This window comes from Suricata suricatta, chromosome 9 (assembly GCF_006229205.1).
Source record: "Suricata suricatta isolate VVHF042 chromosome 9, meerkat_22Aug2017_6uvM2_HiC, whole genome shotgun sequence".
Classification (NCBI taxonomy): Eukaryota; Metazoa; Chordata; class Mammalia; order Carnivora; family Herpestidae; genus Suricata; species Suricata suricatta.
In genome coordinates this window covers 94,920,651-94,942,318 of record NC_043708.1, presented here as the reverse complement: position 1 = coordinate 94,942,318, position 21,668 = coordinate 94,920,651, and the positions used below count along the sequence as shown (strand labels likewise).

The 21,668-nt window shown below is 34.4% G+C and overlaps 1 protein-coding gene across 13 annotated transcripts in view; it reads left to right on the top strand.

Annotated features, from left to right (window-relative positions):
* Positions 1 to 21,668, top strand: part of ZNF280D (zinc finger protein 280D) — a 124,618-nt gene that overhangs the window by 322 nt on the left and 102,628 nt on the right. For 10 of the 13 annotated variants that reach the window (XR_003912982.1, XR_003912984.1, XR_003912983.1 and 7 more), the window contains exons 2-6: positions 13,592 to 13,636; positions 13,750 to 13,818; positions 16,441 to 16,587; positions 19,294 to 19,359; positions 19,460 to 19,599. Coding sequence is in view for 9 of the 13 variants with exons in the window: in XM_029950811.1 (XP_029806671.1) it covers positions 13,791 to 13,818; positions 16,441 to 16,587; positions 19,294 to 19,359; positions 19,460 to 19,599 (381 nt within the window). In the remaining 4 variants the exon portion in view is untranslated. The remainder of the gene's footprint in view (positions 1 to 13,591; positions 13,637 to 13,749; positions 13,819 to 16,440; positions 16,588 to 19,293; positions 19,360 to 19,459; positions 19,600 to 21,668) is intronic. The other 3 variants (XM_029950808.1, XM_029950809.1, XM_029950810.1) reach the window with 3 other exon arrangements.

The window sequence follows — 21,668 nt, the reverse complement described above, 5'->3', positions numbered from 1 at the left end:
CGGGGGAGGGGACCGGCTGCGCAGCGGCGGCAGCCGGACCGCCATCTTGCGCCGACCCCGGCGAGGGTGGGATCCCGGCGCGACGCGGCAGACGGCTCAGTGGCAGGCCGGGGCCGCGAAGGCCTTCGCCGCCTCTTCTCCGTCTCCTCCTCCGCCTCTCCACCTCGCCTCCAAGGGCCTGTGCGCCTGTTTGCCCCAGCCTGGGTTGGGCTCTCCTCTGGAGACTACTCCCTTTGGTCTACCGTACGTTTTGTGCCGATGTTTGGCGGGGACCCATGCCTCCCTCACAACGACGCTCCCCGGCGTCCCTTCAGTGGTAGAGACGACCAAAGGGGGTTCCGAACTTTCAGGCATCCAGGGCCCTAGGGCCCCCGTATCCCCGTGCCCAGGTGACCAGTCCTTCCACGCTCACACCCTCCTTCTTGTCAAAGGGACTTCCCTGCCCTGCCCTAGAAGTCCCGTTATTGTCTGCAGAAGGGCCCTGAGGAGAACCGTGCCGTTGGATGCCCAGTTTACTGACCGAGCTTTCAGGTTTCACTTAATGAGACGGAAAGAATGAGCTCACCCTGAGGCTTTATCTTGCTCTAGAGATGGAAGGAGTTCTTCTCAACTTATGTCCAGTTTGAAGGCTTTTAAGGAGAAGTCTGCTAGGGAGGAGAAACGTCAAAGCGGACCCGCTTCTGCAAGCACGGGAGACCTTGGTCCAAGGGGTTCTCTTTGTTTGCAGAGATTGGTTTTTTAAAACTTCTGTGAATTTAAACTTGATCGTTTTGAGATTTGGTTTGGGTCTTAAGACTTTGACGTCGTTTAGGGCCATTAAGCATAAAATTGAACCTCGGAGAAGAGTTTTAAGTACAAAAGCCACCTCTTAGCGTTTGTGAGAAGTCCTGCTTTGGGGGATTAGTGACAACTCAGGCTAAGCGGAAACTTGCTGTGCCAAGGAAGGCACTGGTTTGCTTAGAGAATTGTTAAGGCTGCTTTGCTCTTGATGTTTTGAAACATCAGTATAAATGCCGTTACAGCTGTTACCTTGCATTTGTATCTGTTGTGCCTCAAGTCCCCTTTTGCCCTGGTCTGTGTCTGTGGAACTGTTTTGAAGATCAGGAGAGCCTCAGGGATGTCTTTAATGAGGTCACGACTAGGAAGTGATAGAACCATTTCTAGAACCTTAGGTCTTCTGATTCCTCATTCAGTGCTCAGTTCACTACGTTATATTTCTTTTCGTTTCTTTTCTTTTTTTTTTTTTGTGGGAATAAGGTGAGTGAGGAGGAGCAAGGAGGTTCACCTACAAAATTTAAGAAATACTATTCAATTGTTCCTTCTTATAAGTTTTCATGTTGTTTTTTCCCCCGAACACATTGAAAAGTTGAATAACGTTTTGTACACTAATCTAATCCCTACCTCCTAGTTTAAACAATGCTGCCATTTTGTCACATTTGCCTTATCTACCTATCTTAAATTCTTTTTGGTGAACATTTTCAGAGTACATTGCAAATATCATGAAAATTCGCACCTGAGTACTGTAAATGACTGTGTCTATCAGGATGTCAAAAGAATAAGGCCAATTTTCCATGTAAGCACAATACCATACACCTGCAGAATAATTCCTGCAATCTAATATACATATGTAGTGTGTATTCACATTTCCCCCATTGTCCCCCAAATGTCATTTTTAGTTATTTATTTTGGATCCAGTATCCAATCATGCATTACATTTATTTGTGTTAGTTTCTTTTAATTTAGTATAGTTCCCTTTTTTTTTTTTTTTTTTTGATGATATTGACCTTTTGTGAGACCAGGCTACCAGTAGCCCTGTAAAGTAATCCACATCTGTCTTTTACTGATAGTTTCCTCTTCATTAGGTTTAAATTGTACCCTCTATCCCCTGTATTTTCTGTAAATTTGAAGTTAGATCTGAAGGCTTGTGTAGATTGGTTTTAATATTTTTGGCAAGAAAACTTAAGTTATGCAGTATACTTCACATTATGCATCAGAAGGCACATAAAGTAGGGTTATCCTATTAGTAATCCTAAATTTGATTTCTCCAATAAAGTGGTGACAAACTATCTTTCCACTGTAAGCGTTTTTGTTTTTTGGGTGTTTTTTTTTCTTTTTTTTTGCAATTAGCAAGTAATCTATGGGGTGATATTTTGGCATTAGTAGTTGGTATGAATTTACCTGCAGCAATCTGATAATGACATAATTGGGAGCAATCCTCTAGAAGTGGGTGTTTGGGGGTGAAAGACAGAAGCCATTTGGAGGATAGGACAAACTTACCTAGTTTAGGGAACTTATAATTGCTGCTACCCATTGATATCAGAGCTTACGCTGGCTAAGGGAGAGGAGACTTAGAAAGTAGATGTCAGAGACTTTGTGTCTCCTTCGGAAGTTTGCATAGGGCCCTTGTAGCAATAGTGAACTGTGATTAATAGGAAAGTTCTGAGGTAGTTAAATGTTGGAGAGCTACAAATCTCAGCATCCCCACTTCAACCCATTGTTTCTGGTTAGTTCTCTCTAATTGAGTCCTGCTTCTTCAAAAGTCCGTTGTTTTACTACTCAGAATTGGCTTTTTCAGTAGGAGAGAGGAAGGCAAAGGAAAGGAATATATAATTTTATACTCTTCCACACTTGTTTTATTTATTTAAGAGAATATTTAGAACCATACTGAGATTTTTTTGTTTTGTTTTCTGTACAAATTCAACGGGATGTATCTGAATGGAATAGCAATTCTGGTAAATAGTAAACTATAGTTTAGGCGATAGAATACTGGAGATTATTGACAACATGTTCTATTTCAAAAGAAACTTTCGAAAGGTGAGGTATATTTATGACATGTCCACTAATTAAATATATAATCCTGAATATATTTTCCTGATTCAGAGGACTCAGAAAATCTGATTTTTCAGTCAAATTATTTTAAAGATAGAAATAATGACTTGATTTATGTAGCAATTTGTATCAAATAGGTGTTTGGAATTTTTATTCATTAACTCTCATTATACCAGAGAAAATAGTCATCACTATTCACCATCTAGATTGAAAGGAACTATTTCATTTTTAAAAACATTTCAAGTTATATAATTTTCATTTTGTAATCTATAGAAGAATAAAGGTAATGTAGAACAACTCATTAGAGTTTTTAATTAGAATTTAAACATAGTTCCTTTGTATATATTTAGAAACATGAAAGGCAAATATATATTTTATGCACCTAATTACATACCACATACTACAATGAATATGCACATTTACAAATTTTTCGTATTTACACAAAGAATATCTTCCCTATTCTTCACACTTTGAGACCTGGCAAAAGAAATGTTGTGGTTGAAGGGTTAGACAAAATTCTCTTCCTTGTTTCTGCAGGTTCTTTTCCTAGTTGTCTGAGAAATATTCTTGACAATTTCTGGTTTCGTAATTGAAACTTTCCCCATACACTGAAAGAATTCCCTGCACTATTATCAATCATAGGTCATCATTTTCAATTCATTCTTTTTTTGCAAATATAAGTTCTGACCCTCTTAATGAGTGTATCTACTTCTCCTGTTGTCTTTTTGTAATACAGTTCTCTTCGTGTTAATTTATCCAGGGTAAGAGTAAGAGTCATCAGCTTTGTGCAATTGACTTTTTCTTATGTCCCATTTGTGAAAATTCCTAGAAGTTCAACCATGTTCTTTCTGATGTTGCCAAATCAAGAAAATTTCTTGTTGGATAATAATACTAAGCTAGTTCTAAACTTAAAAAAATTTTGTCACATATTGTATTTCTGACAGAATTTAAAAAGATTTTTGTCCATTCTTGTAATTTTTCTATTACTCTTGTTCTTCTCTCACCCTTTTCTGAATCTGCGTAGATTGGTATCTTTCAAGTTTAGGATGTTTCACTGTCCTATGTTGCCCAGATTTTCATTATATGTTTTTCAGGGTTTGAAAATATGTGTACCTGAAATGGGCAACATTGTTTCAATGTTACTAACTACTCATGAATTGTCATGCATGAATGAACCTGGAATGTATTCATCTTGTAAATACTGATTTGAGATTTCACATACTTCTGACAAGTTCTAGATTGTCATTCTGAGGCTTTTTTTTCTTTTGCATGTGCATCATTAAATGCAATACTTGAAGAATTTTTTGAAACCTTTTATAATTCTTAATTTTGTTGAAGCATGGATGGCCATCTTCTTTGCTTCCTAATTGTAACATATTCTCAGTTCTGGATTTGTAGATACCAATTAGCATAACCAATCCACTGAATTTAAAAATTTCCCACATTTTCTATTTCATTTTAGTCACTATTATAAACATCTGCATTCAACATTTGTCCGTTTATCAATTTGTCAGATTAATCTCACCTGAAGATTTAGTTTGAGATTTCCCTTTTCTCATCATTAGAGTCTAAAGTGCTTGCTGTCAATCTTTGCATTCATTTTCAGGTTCATTTAATAATTGTGAAATTGTCCTCTGCGAGTTTTCTTCTGTCCTATAATGGGCAGAAAATAAAAAGTTCGGAGTTCTTAACTGTATTCAGTGAAGACTAAAAGCATATGAAGAGGATCATGGTATACTGTGCTAACATATGTCACTTTGATCTAAGGATTATTTTGAGTGGACAGCAGTTTGAAATTAAAAGAAGCAAAAACTCCTGTTTTTTGTCCTCCTGGTCGTTATCTGAAAGCAAGGCATAAATATTCCTTTGTGAAGATACCCGCCCCCCCATTGTAAGAAAGAGTGACTCTTATCCCTTTGAGATGGAGACAACTCTCCATATCAAGATGAGTTTGCATAAAGAGACCTAATGAAAGTAACCCTTATCTTCCATTAGTTCTCTCATGTATTTCCTAGTTACTGCCTATGATTTATTGTCTCTCAAAGCCCTGATCCCTTTTCTTTTGTTAAAAGTGGTATAGGAGACCTTGAATTTACCCACTTCTTTGAGTTTTACTTCTTTTGTCTGAATTCCTCTGTATGTAAATATAAATAAAATTTTTGTGCTTTTTCTCCGGTGCATCTATTTTTTGTTAGTTTGATTCACAGGTCCTCAGGTACAGCAACATAAAAGGGTAGAAGTAAAGTTTTTCTTTTTGACACAGATTACAAAGATAATGTCTTCAATCTTATACATCTTTTTGAAAGTTGATGCAATATTTTGTGCAAAATAATAAGAAAACTGAAAGATAAGAAAAGTGAAAGATGATGATTTACTTGACGCATTATTTTTCTAGGCAAGTAAAGTGTTTTTATGTTTTATTTATTTTTTAGTAAGCACAGTTTGGAATATTTGTTTAGCAATGGTGAAATAATACCCAGAATGATGGAATTAGCAAAATATTTCAACATGTAGGAAAAATAAGATCACTAAGATCACATAATGTATCTTAGATTTATAAAAGGATCCTGTAGACCCACATAGTAATTGTAAAATACAGTGACTTTTAAAAGTAATAAAATGTTGTTGTTTGAAGATTTTTAGGAAACAACAAAAGCCATAAAATGTCAATCGTTATAACTACAACTACTCAAGAAAGAAAATAAACTAAAATTGTTTCTGTGGATTCTGATAGTATACTGAAGGTCAGTAGTTAATTTGGACCATTAGATATATAGAGTTCCCCCTTTCTAACACACATCAAACCTGCCTGCCTCTCCATCTACTACTATGAGGTTTTTCAGCAGTTTGTACTCCATGTCTAATGAATGCAGATAGTACTTAAAAAGGTTTTCCTTGAGATTTCTGTTCCAAAATATTTTTGTTGTTACCATTTTTTCTTCCATTACTTCCCAACTTTACCTTCAGAGTTCCTCTATATTAAAAAATGATAACTGAAACCCTGTAGAATCAGGGTGTAATATTTAGGTCTTATGGTGAACTGGATTAAATAAAATATATTTTGTATTTCAATTATTTTTCATTGCAAACATTTCTGCTTTTCTGGTTTATTACATGATGAAAACTGATTTTTTGCAATGATGCTGTATCATGTTTTACATCTTTGTTTTTATAAACACAATGCTTTATACATAATTATTGCTTAGTAAATGCTTTTTCTTAGTGTTGTGTTCATCACTTGAATATTCCCTAAATAATTAAAATTGTGACATTCCTCTTTGGATTGGTATATACCAAAGTTTTGACCAACCAGTTAGCCGGGATACTAATTAAGCTCTCCTTTTTAAACAGAGGCTTTGACTTGTAGTGTAGCAGTTCTCTAACTGGGGACTTGAGGTGCTTTCAAGGGTTCTTCAAGATCCTCCTTTTACCACCTACCTATCTTGTGAGGCTGGATTTTCCTAGTTTCAGAACAATGTATTGCAACAGATTAAATGTAGAAGTAGATAAGAAAATACAGCTGTCTTTATTAAGGCAGATGTTAATGGGTTTGCAAAAATATAAAACAATGCCACCCCTCTCTAAATATTTTGTTTTGGAAAATACTTTTCACACAAATATTTGTATTAATATATAGTGGGTTTATTATTGTCATTTTTAAAAGTTTTGGGGTGCCTGGGTGGCTCGGTTGAGCATCTGACTTTGGCTCAGGTCTTGATCTAATGGTTTGTGAGATTGAGCCCCACTTGGGGCTCTGTGCTGACCACTCACTCAGAGCCTGGAGCCTGCTTCAGATTGTGTCTCTTTCTCTCTCTGCCCCTCCGTGTTCACACTCAGTCTCTATCTGTCTCTCAAAAATAAATAAATGTAAAAAAAAAAATTACGAGTTTTTTTTTTTAAGAGAGAGAGCCTGCATACATACAAAGGAGGAGTAGAGGGAGAGAGAGATAGAATCTTAAGCAGGCAGGATGCATGCCCAGTGCATAGCCTGAAGTGGGGCTCAATCTCATGGTGAACCATGAGATCATGACTTGAGCCAAAATCAAGAGTTGGATGCTTAACCAACTCAGCCACCCAGTACCCCCTATTGTAGTCATTTTTAAGTAAATTAATATGTCTTAAATATTTCTGGTTGAGGTTTGTGAGCTTTTAAGATACCATCCTTAGAAATTTATCAGAGAGACACTTTTTTTTCTTTTTTCTTTTTTTTTTTTTTTTTGCCAGGTTTGGGCTTTCTTCAGCAGACAACTACTTGAATGTCTTTCAGTTGAGGACTATTAACCAAAGCAAAGGTCATTAGTCTATGAAATAATTTGCTCCTTGCTTCCAGGCTTTACCCCTGTGTTTTCCTTGTTTTGTGGGTACTTGTTACCTTTGGCAGGTTTGAGAAGGGAAGCTTAAAGGTCTTGGGAGGGATCTGAGTTTTTAGGTATAGGTAATCCCTGTCTCCTACTTTGTTTACTCATTTTGCTTTTCCCATTTAGGTTTTAAGATTATCTGACTTTATACAGGATTGTTGACTGCTGATGGGAAAGCCCTCATAAACAAAATGGCTTTATCAAGTTCCAGTAGTAAAATTAAGTAATAGAGCTCTCAACTTTATTGAGTAGAAAAAAAGTAAATAAGAAAATTTGCCCTACTTTTTTGACATTACATTGTTAGTATTTGTGTTTATTTGAGGAGTTATAACAAAAGCTATGTATATGTAGTCTTCTATTGTGATATTTTATAGATTATAAAGTAAATTTATACATCATATTTTATCTTCAAAATAAATGCTTCTTTGAAATGGATGGTATTATCATCTTTACAGATGAAGGAATTAAATCTCAAAAAGCACGTTTCATTTATTGTAATGCTTACTGTGTGCCTGATGCTGTATATTAATTTTGTAGGCTATGATGCTGTGGTTTTACCTAATTCAATCCTCAGTCCTGTAATCTCAGGATTGCATGTTGTTTTCTTAAGACGGATAGCATAGGACTAGCCTTGCAGCCTGGCAGCACCAACCACTGGTGGAAATGCCAATTTCTAAAACATGTGGCCTGTTCTGTACGTCACTGCATTCTGAAAGCCTCTGGCACTAGGATGACTGAGCCCTACATGGATTGGTGGAGAGTTTTTGAGGAGTTCAGAATTGATAAATGACACAATGAAAACATTTTTTTATGACATTGTTAATTTGGTGGTTCTGTTAAATGGTCAAAATCATATAGATCTGGGTGCTGAGAGGCTGATATGAAATGAATCTTACAGAGAAATCTTAATATGGATGTAAGGTTCTAAGTGCCTCAACAAATGCATAGTCAATGGAAAATCAAGGGTGGTTGTAGAAAATATTTTGAAGGAAGACTCTTTAGGACTGGGGAATTGATTGATTAGATATGATGAATAAAAGAGAAACATTGAAAAATTCTTTTCAGGACTCAAGATCAGAAGGATGACAGTTTTATTGGTGGAAAAAGAGAAGTAGAACTAATTTTTATAAACAGTGGTCAGGTTAACATAACATAAATTCACCACTTAAATTATTTTAAAGTGTACAGTTCAGTGGCCTTTAGTACATTTATGGTGTTATCCAATAATCAAAATCATCTAATCTCAGGATAGTATTCTCAGGTTTCAGACCTCTTAAGCTGTCTCTCCCCATTCTCTCTGCCCCACATGTCCTGGCAACCACTGATGTAATTTCTGTCTCTATGTATTTGCTTGTTCTGGATATTTGATATTAATGGAATCATATAATATGTAACTGATTTCTTTCACTGAGCATAAAGTTCTCAAGGCTCATCCATGTAGCATGTATCAGTACTTCATTTTTTATCACTAATATTCCATTGTATGGGTATATCATATTTTGTTCATTCAAAATTGATGAATATTTGGCTTGTTTTCACTTGTTGGCTATTATGAATCGTGCAGTAGGACTAATTTTTGTGGAGAAGTTATGTTCAGTTTTGGAAATACTGAATTTAAGGTGAGTTTAAATATCCAGGTAGCAGTTATTAGCAGTTAAGAAATGATAGGCTGGAACTTAGTTGAGGAGTTAAGATTGGAGGTTAATATTTGATGATTTTATAGCTTGCTATTGAGAACTGATAGCTAAGACTATGGACTTTATTAGATCTGTTGTTTAGGGAACAATTTTTTATAAATTTTTTTTATGTTCTTTCTTTATTTTTGAGAGACAGAGAGAGACAGTGGGAATATGGGAGGGTCAGAGAGAGAAGGAGACACAGAATGTGAATCAGGGTCCAGCCTCTGAGCTAGCTGTCAGTACAGAGCCTGACGCGGGGCTCAAACCCACGAACCGTGAGATCATGACCTGAGCCGAAGCTGGACACTTAACCAACTGAGCCACCCAGGCACCCCAGGGAACAATTTATTTAGAGTTGAAGACTAAACTCTATGAAAGACCTGATTTGCACTATTAAAGGAGCAAGAGAATTTGGAGAATCTACAGAATTAAGTTGGAGATGGGTAGAGAAATGGTCTGTTGGCATACAGAAAATATTTGAGGAGGATGTTTTAAGAAATTGAGTTAAAATAGATGCAAAATAAGGAAAATGTAAATGATGAAAGGATAATTTGATATGGCAATGGGGAGGGTTGTCGGGATCTTCAGAGGGATACCTTTAGCAGAATACTGTGTGTGCAGTAGAAAATGTAGTAGCTGCAGTGCTGTGCTTAGGTTAGTTTTGACTGAAAGAATGGGTGGTGATAAGTCAAGCAAATGGATTGCAGCCTGGATCAGGGTTAGCAGAGGCTTTACTTGGATGAAATGGAGGTGGTGCAAAGAGAGATACCCCATACCCTTTTATTGTGAAGGATTCCTTTTACATAGAAGCTTTTAATGACTCTGCTGATTTAGATTGATTTATAGATATAAGCAGTCTGCTAAGCATAGGTCTTCTACTTATTGATATTACATTAAAATTTTTTTGTGTTATCAGAAATGTTAAAAATCTGAAAAATTGGTTTATCATGATTTGATATTTGAGATTTTGCTCAGAATCAGTGTCTCTGAAGTAGATCTTATCTTGTTTAATCTGCTTAATGTTAGTGAATAAATTTACTAAGTTAATTTCTTTATAAAATCTCATTTAAACAAATTTAAAATTTCTGAAATCAAATTTTAGTTGTAGGCCCTTTTCAATTAGGTAGGGTTTATCGTTTATGCTTTAAGGTTTGTATTTGTATGATATATGCCAAGGTAGACATCATTCTCTGTTTTCTAATCTTGTTAAAATTTCCACAGTGGAATCAATCAATAGGTGATGAGTATTAAGGTGATATAAAAAAGAAATTTTTTAAATGACTCTCTTCAAAAGATTATGTATTGTTTTTCAGATAATGAACGTTAAAATGAATGTTTTTGTAATCTCCTTGAGAAGTTGGAAATTCTTGAGAGATCACAAAACAAGGGTTGGAAATACTAGATTGGTACTCATAGTTAAGAACCCACTTTGAATCCTTAAAGTTCTATCATTTGGGATTAGAATTCCAAAAACATAGATCTCCATTTCAGTGTACCATTAGTGACAAAAACTAAGAATTATTTATAAAATGAAATAGAACATAAACCAAAGCTTTAAAGTCAGTGGAATGATTTGAATACCTGATTTTTTGGGAAGTTTGTGAGAGGAAAAGAGTGTGACAGATCAGACTTTTCTGAACAGTGTTCCAGTGACCCTGTATTATCCAAATCACTCCACTGAAAAACTCTTCCAATACATAAGTAAAATTGTTAAAGGTTTAGTGTTTCTTACAGCTAGCTTGTTAATCTTAGAAAAATTTATGAGTTAGTTGAACATTATTTATATATGCTATATTTATTTTGAATAAAAATTTTCATCATTTAAAATGATTATATTTTGGTTTTTTATTTTCCCTTTTATGTTAATTCTACCTGGGTTTGATGTTGCTAATTTCTTGATTAGGAATGCAGACTCCCTTGGGGCACCTGGGTGGCTCAGTCGGTTAAGCCTCTGACTTCGGCTCAGGTTAGATTTCACATTCTTGGGTTCGATCCCCGCATCAGCCTCTGCTGACAGCTAGCTCAGAGCCTGGAGCCTGCTTCCAGTTCTGTGTCTCCTTCTCTCTCTGCCCCTCCCCCTCTCATGCTCTGTCTCTCTCTGTATCAAAAATAAGTAAAACATTAAAAAAATTAAAAAAAAAAAGGAATGCAAAGTCCCTATTAAAGCATTACTTTTTATGATGAGAAGAAAGCAGATTAATTTTATACTGTGGTTTCTCGGGTTATTGTATTGACTGACTTTTGGGGTCTGAGGAGATAGAGAACTTAACCAGTCACCGTATTCCTCACATTCACCTTTCTTCTTCTTTTTTTTTAACTTGGTACATATTCTTTTTTTTTTTTTTTTAATGTTTTAGTGTTTCTTTTAGTTGAACTAAGAGCTGAGACAGAATTGCAAGGTGATTTGACTGAAAGTTGTAGCAATGCTGGGGCTATAACTTATTTCTTCTGGCTTTTAGCTGAATGCTCTTTTTATTGTGCAGAGCTACAGTTGGGGTTTGTGGAATTATCTTTTATCAGAAAGTAAATAGACCTATGTCTGGTACATAGCGCATCTGTGCCATACTCTGTGCTTATGTACCCGATCAATTGCTTTGCCTTTATTTAACACAATGACATTGCATCAGGTGATAGCTATCAGTAGATAAAAGCAAATTATTCAATTAAGAATTTAGACCTGCATTTTCATTGATTTTTTAAATTTTTGTAGAAAAATTATTAAAGATATAGTTTAATTTTAGGTATATAAAAGCTGAAACAAAAAATAGTGAAATAGGAATTAAAATTACTTATATAAGTATCTCCAACAGTGAATGATACATTTTCTAAAAAAATCTTCGATAAATAAGATAATTGGAATTCATTTTTTTCTTCATAGAAACAAGTATATTAAACATGGGCATGAAATGAGTCTGTAGCTGAAGTAGAATATTTTTTCTGGCTATTTTGGGGCTAAGACTGAGCCATAGAAACTATTAGAGATGTTTTAGAACTTTGAAATCTGCACTGCATATCTTTGTTGGATATTTGACTTCAGTGGCAGCTGACTGAATCCTTCATAGAATTCCATGCCTTACCACCAAAATTCTGAAGTGTGACCTGAGAGGTTTTTATGATGGTAGTTTTGGTATGCTTTAGTGGCTGAAATGCCAGAAGAATCCATGAAAGTGTTTGTTCATTAACAGAACAAAGTATGGCAATGAGTTATTAGTCCAGTGCACAATTGAAAGGTTCTGTAGCTGCATGGTTCAATACAGTGTAGCCACCAGCCACATGTGGCTTTGAGCACTTCATGTGTGGCTAATAAAACTGAGGAACTGAGTTTTAAATTTTATTTAAATTTAATTATTTTAAACTCAATCTTTACATGTGACTAGTGGCTACTGTATTTCACAGGGCAGCTTTAGGCTAAAATTACAATTCAAATTACATCTGAGAACTTCCAAGTTTTAGTGTGTTTCTGTCAGTTGATGTTTGTAAGTAGGCTACTATGGTCCTCAGGCTTTTGAAGTAGGTTATCTTAACGTCATCTCTGTCATAATAGGCTCTGGATGTCTTATTCACATAGACAAGTCATTCATCAGTTGAATATTTGTAAATTGAAAACTAATTTCAGAATTTTGGTAAGAGAAATTTTTATGATCACTTAGCAAAAATATTTATGTCAACTATATAATATTTAATACAACCATTATATATAATCCAATATAATTATAACTACTCAAATAAAAAATATTATATATGAGTCTCATAACCTGTGTAATTGTGGCACTTATAAAATATTCTGTATTCGTGGTAACAGTAGGTCCTTAACATAAGCAAAAATTGTTAGGTATTTGTCTCCTTGACTTATTTGTAACACTGATACTAGTTTAGAGATAAGCTACAACTATTTTAAATACTTGAGTTTAGGGGTGCCTGGGTAGCTCAGTTGGTTAAGTGTCCAACCCTTGATCTCAGCTCATGTGATGATCTCATAGTGTGAGTTCAAACCTTACATCGGGCTCTCCGCTGGCACTGCGGTGCCTGCTTGCAATCCTCTCTCTCCGTCTCTCTCTGTCTCTCCCTCACTTGCACTCTCTCTCTTTTTCAAAAATAAATAAATTTTTAAAAAAAGGTAATGAGTACTTATGTTTTTTAAGTTTACTATTTTAAGTAATCTCTAATTCCAAACTGAGGCTCAAACCCACAACCCTGAGATTGAGTCACATGCTTTTTTGACTAACCCAGCTAGGCGTCCCAGTGAGTAGTCATTTTTGGATGAACTAATCTACAATGAAATATATCCAATTAATTTTCTTTTCCTTTTAAGTTCTTTGATAAAAAATCAGAAAAATATAAAATATAATTTATTTAAAGTTATGTTTTCTTATGGAAGTAATTACACTTATACCTGAAATGTGAATAAGTAACAGTTAAAGATTAGTATCACTTAGCATTTGAAAATTCATACTTACTAAAACAACATATTATGAGGTGATTACTCATTTTTACAAAAAGATTTTTTAAAATTATTTATAATTTAATAATTCAGACTTCTTCAAGTAGTAAGTCTTACGAGAGTCACCATTTTTGTTACTAAATTCTTGAATGAACCAATTGTGTAAGGTGAGTTGTAAGTATAAGATACAACAAACTTAAAAATTAAGCTTTTCGTAGGAAAAAAGATTAAATATATATACTCTTAATGAGATCTACTCTAATACTAGTATCTTTATTTTGTAGGAGGAAAACTGAGATATAAATTGCTGTCTTGTCTGGAGTCACATGGTGAGTTTCGAGATCAAAATTAGATGCAAGAATTTTTGAACCCCCAAGTTTCATGTTTCAATATTTGGCATTACTTAAAGTGACTCATAAAATTGACTGATATCATGTGTCAGTACTCAGGTGACAATTTACAGAAAGTCAACTCTGCAACTTGATGGGCGACAACCCTTTTCAGCCAAAAAGTAAGTGTTGCTGCCACAATTGGTACTAGTATACGTGGCTTTTGTACTGATAACTTTGCTTCAGTAGAAAGAAGAAAGGGTAGGCACATTTTCTTAAAGATAGAAAAACATTAATTTGTTGGAGTAACAAATGCTCAAAGAACAAATGATGTAAATTAAAATGTGAATGAAATAGACATGAAGTTTTTTTCTTCTTATCCCTGGTGAAAGCTGCTATTTTGCTATATATAATTATGTTTTTTCTATGTGTAGACAAAAATATAATTATTTATAAGAGATGTAAAGATATTATGTGTCTTAAAATTTTTTTTTCTTAACAGTATATCCAAAAGTATTGACAATGGCAGTGCCCTGTTAAGAAGAATGAGGAAGACCTTTGTTTTCTGTATTAGTTTGCTAGGGCTTCTATAACAAAGTGCCATAGACTGGATGGCTTAAACAACAGAAATTTATTTCAGATTTCTCATAGTTCCAGGGTCTAGAAGTACAAGTTCAAGGTGTTGGCAGGTTGATTCCTTTTGAGAGCCATAAAGGAAGTATCTGTATCACATCCTTCTCCTTGGCTTAGAGATGGCCATATGTTTCCTGTGTCTTTGGATGGTCTTACCTTCAAGCATGTATCCATGTCCTTATCTGTCTTAAGGACACCAGTCATATTGGATTAGCACCCACCCTGATAACTTCATTTTCACCTCAGTACCTCTTAAAGACCCTGTCTGCAAATACATTCAGATTATGAGGTACTGATGGTGAGGACTTTAACATACGAATATTGGAGAAACATAATTTAGTTTATAACATATACTAACTGGAAATTTTTATTATCCATTTACAATGTTTCCCTAATCTTAAAAAATTAGGCATTGCCTGACTTAGTTTCCTAGTCCGTAGATACACATATACTGTGTGCTTACTGCCTGTCCAGTGTGTAGAGGGAAATACATTCAAAGAGTTCAGTTTGGTCTTGAACATATGGCAGTATTTTTAGTTACTTTACTTGAACTCTATATAGTTAATGAAACAGTATAGTTTAGAAGATAAAGGGATCAGTTCATGATGTTCATGACATTTGGAAAAATGGAAAGGCCCCTTTTTTTGATGGATGGACAGTTAACATTTAAATAGTGTTAAGACAGGAAATGATTTGTGACATACTTTTATAGAAAGGAAAACACTTAAGAATTTACTAAAGAATGGCTCTTTAATTTGATAAGGTCTTTCCTTTGTATGCCATCCTCAAAGCATTGTTTCAGTTAGTATCTTTTAAAGACCTGGTAGAACATTGTCCTAATTTTGAGTCAAAAGTAGAAGTGGCAGGACTTCAATATGATAAAAAATTGCCTTTAGAATTGACTGTATTTAAATGATCATTGAAAGATATTATTGTCAAAGCCAGAACCTTGGAGGGGTTTTTTTTTTTGTTGTTGTTAGTTTTGTAGACCACCACCCATTTCATTCCATGTATCAGTTAAGCGCCACTTATATCCATTTTAAGATACAAGTTTAGGCCTTCAGTACTATTTCTCTTCTTTCCCCCTTCCCCTTCTCCTCCTCTTCTTTTTTTCTCCATCTTAGCTTAAAGCAATCAATATAAGCACATAGTTTCAAAAGTGAGACAATCCAGGGACGCCTGGGTGGCTGAGGTGATTAAGCATTCACCTCTTGATTTTGGCTTAGGTCATGAGTGCAAAGTCCAGCTCAGGGCTCAGTCCCAGGAACCTCAAGATCATGACTGGAGCTGAAATTGGGAGTTGGATGTTTAATTGACTAACCCACCCAGGAGCATCTGTCATATTTTTAATCCTATTATTGGCTTTCTGAATATTACTTTTTATAACATTCTTTCTTGTTTAATATCTCTAAGGATGCAAATTATATTTCTTTAATATTTTTCTTGCTCTCTGCATTGTTTCTTTTCCTGAGGATTCTTTTTCTTTTTTATTGATTTGGTTTGAAAGATAGGAGGTTTTCCTGAAATTTCTGGTGCTTATTGATTGTCCATTAATACTTAAGAATAAAGTACTAAGATGCTCCATAGGAGCTCTGTTCTTGGTCAGAACTTCTAGGAAGGTGTATGTTCATATTTACTGTGTGTGCTCTTTGGTCTATTTCTCCAGGTGAGAAATGTCTAATTTGCCCTGAATGGAATAAGTCTCACTTTGTTCCCTTATTTTAGTCTAGTATCTCATCCCTGCATTGTGTCTTGAATTCCGTTTAGTTTTTTAGTATACCTCCCATGAGATGCCTCTTATTCTTAGTTTTTTTATACTTCTCAGATAATGGTTTTACATTACATTTTTAATACTTTTTTTCCGAGATAATGATTAGATGCAGTCCTTTTTATGGATAAAATTATATTCCAGACATACTACTAGAACTCATTTTGACTTTTCCATTAACTAACTACTGTCAACCATTTATGACATTACTGTCTAAATTGGTTTGTATCTTAGAGAGTGAGGTCTGAGTTTCTCACTTGCTACCAGGCACTATCTACAAATATCAAGTCACAAATTGCTATTAGGATTATTAAAGTAGATTTTAAATATACTATGAATTTTTAAAAATGTGTTTATTTTTCTTTTTGAAAATAATGTTTGCTTCTCTGTTTTTGAAAATTAGATCATTCAAGAATGGCAGAACTCTTTATGGAATGTGAAGAAGAAGAGTTGGAACCATGGCAGAAGAAAGTAAAAGAGGTTGAAGATGATGATGATGATGAGCCAATCTTTGTTGGAGAAATATCAAGTTCAAAACCAGCAATTTCAAGTAAGCATTTACTTTTAGTGAAGCCAAGTTTTATAAAATATTGTTACTAATGGGAAAACTTGTCAACTGCTGTATGAAGGAACTTATGTCCTTATTCCTCTGTGAGGAGTTGGAGATGAAAGATGGGGTGGAGATCAGTAAGAATTACAGAATCAGGATGGGGATGTGATTATGGACTCTAGGAAGGAGGGGAGGGTAAGAGGTTAAAATATCAGATGTGAGGAAAAGAAAGAGACTGAGATTAGCTGGTAACATTGGAGGTCTTGTGATAGTGGAAAGTTTTAGCGGAGCCAAGTAATCTTTATTTATTTGTTTGGTTTTTTTTTTTTTTCACTTAAACTCAGAATTAGAGAAATGGAAGAGGTTAGAGTACTTTGCTTTGAATGTCGGAGTATACCAAATAAATTTGTGTTAGTCTCAGATAGGAATTCTTACATCCAGGCAACTGCCTAACTATAATATCATCCATACATTGCTGCAAAATGTATAGGCAGAGAGTAATTGCAGTTTCTAGCCTGTGTGCCAACACGGACTGCAGTTTCTGATCATATTCATCTTCCACCAGTTTGCATTTAATATTCATGAAAGAGAAAGTCACTGTCTTCAGCCACTGTACTTAAGATGATGTAGCAGTTAGCTAATACTTAAATCTTAAATGGCTTTCTAGTAGAGTATTTTGGTAGTTTTGTGGATTATTAGTTAGAGTTACCAGATTTTAGTTATAATGTTCAAGCAAAGACCAATGATGCTTATTAAAATGTCCACTTGAAAATTTAAAAAAGTGCAGAGAAATAACATATATAATTTTAGGGGAGAAAGAGAAAATAGAGCAGTTCCCATTGCATGTACATGTTTATTTGTTTGCTTGTTTAAGCCAGGTGAATTTACCAGGTGAATTTATCATTCTTTGGTAAGAGTTTTCGTACCAGGCAGTGCTTAGAAGTGTGATTAAGAGAATACTTTAAAATTTTCTTTCTTCTGTTGCCTCTAAACTTGAAATGTTATATCAGTTTTGTCAGAGGGAGAATCGCTTAAGCTATTAACTCCTCAGTACCATTTCCTGTGTCAGATTGATAATCTCTTACAGAAGTTCTAAGTGGAATGTCATTTCAATTATAAGTTGAACTAGGCATGATGGCATGCTTGTTGATGATAGTGGAATATAATTAAATATTCTTTTAATTACTATTTCTAGTTATTGTGATTATTTTATATTAGAATATTACCATATTATAAAATAGTGACTCAAATTCTCATACTGAAAACATGATAGTTAAGATCAGGTTGAATTTATACTAATTGTGGATGACTGCTAACAGTATTTAACTAGAACAGTGTATATTAGTTTTAGAATAATTCTTTCAAAAAGGAGATTGACCCCAGTAGAAATTCTTTTCTGGACTGTTAAGATGCAGAATTTAAATGAATTTATTGTTATTTAGGTGTAAGCCATAAAATATTTTAGTATATGCAATATGTCAGCAAATAGTTCTTTGATGGTTTGAGTAATACTTAATCTTAAATTTCTGAATGAAAATGGTGTCAGGTTGTTTGAGCAGGTTTTTATTCTATAAAACATATGTAGTGCTTAGGTATAGAGTACTGCATTGCCATTATCAGAAAACAACATACTTTTGTGGGGCCTTTTACTTTAGAGTTATTTTATGGGATCAGGTTGTTTTTTTACTGTGAGGGAAAAGGGGAATTTTTATGATGTTTGGTACTGTTTGTGTTTTTACCTTTTCCTGACCAGCAAGTTTTGGCAAATCCCTACTCTTCCCAATTTTAGTTTGATCACCAAAAAATCTAGAAGTTCCATGTAACGTACATGCCAGAATCAGGAACTTTCAAGTGATCCTGAAAGTTATATTAGACTCAGATTGACTTCTGGTATACTGTTAGATTTGAAACCCCTTAAGTTCTTGGATACTCTGATAAACTGTAAGTTGTTTTAGTCTGCAGTCTTTGCTAGTTTTCCCTTTCTGAACTCTAAGAGTAGGGGTGCCTGGATGGCTCAGTCAGTTAAGTGTCTCACTCTTGATTTCAGCTTAGGCATGATCTCACAGTTGTGAGATCAAGCCCTGTGTCAGCCTCTGCTTTGAGTGTGGAGCCTGCTTGGGATTCTCTTGCTGGCTCTTCCCAGCTTGTGTTTTTTCTGTCTCTCTCAAAATAAATACTTAAAAAAAAAAAGACTCAAGAGAGGTGCTGCAGATGATCCAATGAGATCACTCAGAATGACATTTCTAAGGTTTCTAGAGGTGTGAGTGGGCTATGGAGATTGGATAATGGTTTGATTTTGAGTGATAGGATTCTGAGTGTATATACAGCCCTATCATCACTCAAAGAAAGATATTTATATGTTAATTATGGGCTGTATATACATATATTTTTGGAAGATTTTAATTATGTGGACTGTTTCTTTACCATAAAAGAAACTTTGCAGAAAGTTTGACTTAAATGTAGTCAGATTTATTAATCTTTTACTTCTGACTTTTAGATTTTGAGTTACAGTTAGAAAGTTTATTCTAATTCTATAAAACAAGGCTAGTAATCTTGTTTCTTTGGTAGATAAAGATCTATATGTTTAAAATTAACTGAATTCTTAAATCCATGATAACATATATTACTTCTAGGAATCTGATTGTTTCAATTCATGATTTCTATGTTTTATTCAAATAACGTTAAAATAAATATAATTTTTTATAGATATTTTGAATAGAGTAAACCCCAGCTCATATTCAAGGGGAATAAAGAATGGTGCACTCAGTCGAGGTACAGTATTATTTTAGTATTTTCCTTTTAAAGTGAAGTATTTTGATATCATTGATTATATCAAAATATATTCAATGTATTGTTTAATTTTAAAATACAGGTATTACTGCAGCATTCAAGCCTACAAGTCAACACTATACGAACCTAGCATCAAATCCAGTGGCTGCCTCACCAGTAAATTTTCATCCTGAATCTAGATCTTCAGATAATTCTGTTATTGTTCAGCCTTTATCTAAACCTGTAAGTGTTTCTGAAACTACACAGCTCAGGTATACATTGGGTATTATTTATTAGTATAAACAATACCAATTAAAATTCTGGATTGTCATGGGTAGTCATCCAATAAAAGCATAATCAGCCTCAGGAAATGTCACTGTTTATATGACAGCTCAGCCAGTATCCAGAGTAATAATGGAAGGAACTACCCATCTAGCCTGTTCCTAAATCAGGTAACACACTTAAATTAAATAGGCAAGGTATTAAAAATTGTGATAACAACATGAATAAAAGTATCATCAATATTGCATAATGGCAAAGATCGCAAAACTGGGTCATATGTTCTTAGTTCTTAATTGGAAACCTTTTGAGAGGACATTGTAGCTTTTTATTCTGAAAATATACCTTTATAATTTAGTTCATTAAAAAAATTCTTAACAAAAAGTAATACTTAATGGTAATATTAATATTTGTAATATTGAAAAGGTTTTGTTATAAATACTATACATAAATTAATCATTTAATTTTTAAACAACTCTGTGAAAAGGCACTATTATTGTTTTTCCTATTTTATATTTAAGGAAATTGAGGCACACGGAGGTTAAATAATTCATTCAGGGTCACACAGATGGCAAGTGATAGATCTGGGATTTCAATCCAGACTAACCCATAGTTTCTGCCTTTTTTTATACATATGTACATATGTGTGTGTGTGTAAATATATATAGTTATATTTATATATAAACCGCCTTAGTGCAGCAGTTTTCAAAGTGTAGTCTTCAGTCCCTGGGATTCCTCTGAGACTGTTTTATGAGTTTAGGAGTCAACACTATTCTCATAATAATACAAAGACACTATTTGCCCTTTCTACTGTGTTGATATATGCACTGACAATACAAAAGTAATGATGGGTAAACTGCTGGTGCCTTAGTATAAATCAAGACAGTAGTACCAAGCTGTATGAGTACTTTTTATATTTGTCCCCACTGTACTTTCCCATTAAAAAATATTTATGCTCAATTTCCTTGATGAAATGTTAATGTTATTAATTTTGTTAAATCTTTACCTTTCTATGTGTCTTTTAAAAATATTTTGGGTGATGAAATAGTATGCAAAAGCACTACTGTTTCTGAAGTTTGATGGTTATATTAAGGAAAAGCACTTATGTGATTCAGCTGTGAGCTAAACTACTCACTTTTTAAAAATAGAAGACTACTTTTACTTGAAAGCATGACAAGCCATGGTGTATTACTTATTTTTGTGTATCAGTAATATCACAGACTTAATGGTGTAAAACCACACACATTATCTCACAATTTCTGTGGGTCAGTAATCAGGTTTTGGCTTAGCTGGATGCTCTGCTTCGGGGTCTCATGAGGCTACTTTCAAGGTGAGGACTCTGAGGTTGCAGTCTCATCTGAAGCTTGACTGGAGAAGTATCTGCTTCCAAATTCTCATGGTAATTGGCAGCATTCAGTTTCTTAAGCATTGTCAGACTGAGAATTTCACTATATGACTGGTTTTTGGCTGGCTTTACCATGTGAGTTTTCCAAACTTGGCTTCTTACTTGACTAAAGCCGACGAGAGAGAATCTGTAGCAGAATGGCATGCTGATCTTATGTAATATAATCACATACACAAAATCGTGTAATCCTGTCATCTTTGCTGTATTCTTTTGGTGAGAAGCAAGTCACATGCCTTGCCCACACTAAAAGGAAGGGAATCATGTAGGAGATGAACACCATGGGTGGGGAATCATGAAGGCCCCTTGAGAGCTGGTTTGCTGCACATTGTGAGTTGTTCAGTTTTGGTTATTTGGCAGACATTTCCTTAAAACTGAACAAGGTGCACATTTAAAGGAAAATAACTGATAGATTTCTTCCCAATAATAAAATTGAACTTTCAAGCACAAATTAGAATTTTGGAAAACTTTTATCTGCCACTATGATCTGACAGCTTCCCAGTACTTAAAAACTTTTCTGATGGGTGGTGCAATTAATAAATGTGATTTTTTTGATATTCTGTAGTGAATTCTGTTAACATTTGGAAGATAACTATAATTCACAGAAACCAATATTTTTGAAATAATTAGT